The sequence below is a fragment of the Haplochromis burtoni genome, unplaced genomic scaffold, assembly GCF_018398535.1.
Source record: "Haplochromis burtoni strain Fernald_Lab_line unplaced genomic scaffold, NCSU_Asbu1 Contig_163, whole genome shotgun sequence".
Classification (NCBI taxonomy): Eukaryota; Metazoa; Chordata; class Actinopteri; order Cichliformes; family Cichlidae; genus Haplochromis; species Haplochromis burtoni.
The window spans coordinates 699,826-703,856 of record NW_024582524.1 but is presented as its reverse complement, the minus strand read 5'-3'; the positions used below and the strand labels follow the sequence as shown (position 1 = coordinate 703,856).

Below are 4,031 nucleotides of genomic sequence, written 5' to 3'. Positions count from 1 at the left end.
AATCTGCGCTCAACACAGACAGCATCGTCAGAAGGAAAGTTGATAAAATAAATTACAAATTTTGTATTGTTCATACATATGCGTACCGAACCGAAAGCACTGTATCGAACGGTTTAATATCGATACGAGTATCGTTGCACCCCTAATAAATATATATATTTTTTTTTATTTATTGTGTGTTAGTAGCAAGCTGAGGATTCAAAACACAATACTGGAAGTTAGTGTGATTTGAATGTCGGGACATGACACAGTCTAAATGTAAATGGATCCTAAAAACATTGAATGAATGTAAAACGGGGTATGGGGGGTATGTCTTTGAGGAGGGGGAAATTGGACAGTAGAAGGAGGGAAAATGAAAAGTGAAGCAAAAAATAAAAGTACAGATCAATCTGGGCAGGTCCTCTGTGTTCTGTACGCTCTGATGCTCCTAAAACTCTGATGTATAAAGAATAATGAAAGTAACAGCAGATCTGCTCTTTGTTCTTTAGACATGTATTGCTAATATCCATTTTGAAAATACTTTGCCAATTTTTCAGGATGGGAGTTTGTACCACGTCCACAGCCAGAAGTGTGTTGAGGCAATAGACAATACAGACAACGGGACACCAGCACCCTCACTCCAACCCTGCTCTGATAGCCTCCACCAGAAGTGGTTCTTTGAAGAGAAAATGTAATACTCCAACCCTAGGATATGTTTTTCTTAACCTTAACGGACGTCAAATGAGGTTGTGCTTCCTTTCAAACTTAAACCTCCTATAAATTCTTGCTCACTGGGAGAAATCTATCTGTATTTACTTTCTACAGTACTTACTGGATACTGCATATACACTTGTTGGGAAAACCAAGCCTATAGGACTATGCATTATTTTTCTCATTAAAGAGATGTTTGGAAACTAGTGCTGCTTTGCACATGGGAATATTTTTGGGGGGCTGTTTTTCATTTACCTACTCCACGCCTGTTGCAGTCTTTTAGTTTGCATGCAAAGCTTTACCCAGAAAGAGGGAAAGGCACAAAGAAAGCTGTGCATCCATATAGAAAGAAAACAGCGGCTTCATAAATCTGTCAGCAAACTCTGACCATCTTACGAGCTAGCATCTGGAATTGCAGTGATGTTCAGAGGCATGTCATGAGGCGTTATTTTATATTCTTGTCTTATCCTCTAGAGGGGGCTAAATCTCCTTTCTGTACATTCCCTTCTTGTATTGGGCTCTCTTTCTGAGTAGGAAGTGGAACAATTTTTCAGGTATTTAGTTGAGAGCCTTTTCAGGACATTTAAAGTGCTTGTCACTCCTTGCTACGTACCAGGGACTTAATAAAAAAAAAAAAGGCATTGTGCAAGTACCTAGTACCTCTTCAACGTAATCACCAACTACTGATAACAGGAGAATCTCCATATGTATTCTGTTCTTGTGTGCTTTGTAGGAATATGAATCGGAGGTAAAAATGGCTTAGACCGTTTTGCTAGCTTTTAAAATAATTTTTTTCCCCAGCATAATTCTGTTTTGTGCTCTTTAATGAAATGCAGCTTGAAAAGACTAAATTATAGCCATAATTTAAGGATTCACTTCATGTGGTGTGTCAAGTATGTTTTTAAATGATTTATTTTAGAGATGAGTTTAATTATTGTGTAATTTTGAGGCAATTCGTATGCACAGACGTGGAAGCGTTCTCCCTTACGAATCGCTCTGTGGGGTTGCCCTGATCTCGTTCTGTGTCCATCTGTTAGGATCAGAAAACTATAGATCCCTCTGAAGCGCCGCTGTGGTCACTAGTGTGGCTGCCCTGCAGGCTCTGCAGGGAGTCCAAGGGGAACACAGTGGAGGAGCAGACGGTTGTCGGTGTCTTCAGGCTGCTGGGATGCCAGATGGTTTCCTGATTGATTCTCTGGTCCTCTTCAAATTCTTTATCACCTCTTCTTTCTATGTGTGTCAAAGGTGTTCAGTGGAGGGCTTATCTTTTGGACTCGCGCCAGCCAAAACCTCCTCAGATGAATACTTGTATACTTGTGTGCTTTGGGTTTGATTTATGAACATAAGACATAAAGAGCAGAGTTTGTGACAGCAGAAGCAGATAATGGAGGAGATTGAAAGAAGCAATTTGCGACCTTTTTCTCACCATTAACCTTCTCAGGCTGTTTGCCCATCAGTCTGAAAGGAGTTCTGTTATAAACTGATGTTAGGGGACTTTTGTGCTGAAATGGATTTTTGTTATTGATTGAGAATATATGCTCATAAAATGAAAGAGTAGGAAAAGAAAAAGACATTTTATACAGTGTCATTGCTGTGACTTGAGTAGTCAAGATCCCTTCTGTTGCCAAATTGAATGAATGTAAGGCCTCAGTCACACAGGCATAAAGACCTGTTGGTGACCATCTGGCAACAACCGGTCACAAGGGGAAAATGTGTATTCCTCGACAGGTTGCAGATGGTTGCTGGAGGATGCTAGCAGTGGCTGTGAAATTGATTGCTAAAACTCCATGGAAACAGGCCCAAGAGACCGGTCAGTGAGTGAAAACCTTGAGTTTGCTTCGGTTGCAGGCAGTTTGTTGCTAGTTGGTTGGTAAATGTAATCTTGGCTAGAAATACTCATACACTATTTGTCAAGTGGTTGTGAAACCAGTGTGACGCAAACAAGACATGGAGAACGTTTACCTTTAAAGCACCTTTCAAAAAATGTTAGTTGCAGTGATAAGGCACAACTTTTTCTTTGAAGGCAAATGTTCTTTTTCTCTGGTTTGCATCACATTCTTTCAAGTTTCACAGTGTGTTCGCAGACAAGTCGGTGTATTTTATGAAAACTGACCAAAACAATTGCAAGAATGTTTTTGGTGCACCACCCTTTTTGAAAATAATCTGACCTAGCGACAGTCAGCAACTCCTAGAAACCTTTTGCCAACTAGTTGGGGAGTACACATTTTGTCTTAGCAACCAGAGGTTGCCAGTGGTTCACTGACCAGCCCCTTAGGCCTGTGTGATTCAGGCCTAAGATGATAAGATGCTACAAGAGTCTGCAGCTCTGAACGTGCATTGCCAGTTTCATTGCACTGTGCAGCTTTTAACTTGAACCATCGCACATTTATTGCATATCAAGTCAGAAAAAAACAGTAGATTTAAAAAAAATAATGGGTTTAAGTTTACAGTAGTCCATAAAAGTTTTTTTTAAGAGTATGCATAGTACATTATTGTGTGGACAGTGCTAAGTGATACGTGAAGTGTACCAAATGATCAGTAGGAAACTTCACAAAAGGAGGAAATTTGACTCAGGACTGTATATGTTCTAAGGCTAAAACGGTGATAGTGGGTCAACCTGCTCTCCATAGAAGAGCACTCTATGCCTTTGTAAGTTTGAAGCATCTCGCATGGAATTCATAGTCCACGGCAATCTTAGGCTCTTCTTTGCCTAGCTTTCCACGGCTTTAGTGTCGATCATGCATGATCGGTGAAATAGCCCGTTTGATGCATTGCTAATGCTTTATGTGTTAAACACTTAAGAAGTGGCAGCTCTTCAATTTTCCATCAGTTTACATCTTTGGCCTAAGTGGAGGGTAAATATTCTCTCGGTATTAAAAAGGGTTATTTATTGTCCCCTGTAGCCATCTGTTATTCCAACCATGCCCTATGTAGTAAAACATTTTTACTGTGATGTTATATTTTTGTATGCTAATTTGTTACGGTGCAAGCTGCAGCAATAACATTGATATTTTGAGAGTTTAGAGTTATATCTCTGCGGCAGGACATATAGAGTTTTATATCAACCAAATGCATGTCATTAATACAGATTTTCTGGGGATCTGTTGTAGCACTTGAACCTGTAAAGTGGATGATTGCATTGTGACCATGCAGCGCTATTGTACGATATCATGCAAAAAATACCGTCTTTTGGCCTTCCGTTTACTAATGTGGTAAATATGCACTAATAATAATGCAAGAATTCAAAGACCATGTCTGCTGTAATAATGCCGTCAGTAACTCCAGTGGCCTTATATTGTAATTAAATAATTGACGAATGTAATGAATGAATTGTTTTTTTT

The 4,031-nt window shown here is 39.5% G+C and overlaps 1 protein-coding gene across 1 annotated transcript in view; it reads left to right on the top strand.

Moving 5' to 3' along the window:
- Positions 1 to 1,314, top strand: part of galnt12 (UDP-N-acetyl-alpha-D-galactosamine:polypeptide N-acetylgalactosaminyltransferase 12) — a 29,505-nt gene extending 28,191 nt beyond the window's left edge. Inside the window, exon 10 of the mRNA XM_005932933.3 lies at positions 537 to 1,314. Within this exon, the coding sequence (XP_005932995.1) occupies positions 537 to 674 (138 nt within the window). The 3' untranslated portion in view covers positions 675 to 1,314. The remainder of the gene's footprint in view (positions 1 to 536) is intronic.
- Positions 1,315 to 4,031: the final 2,717 nt, after the last annotated feature.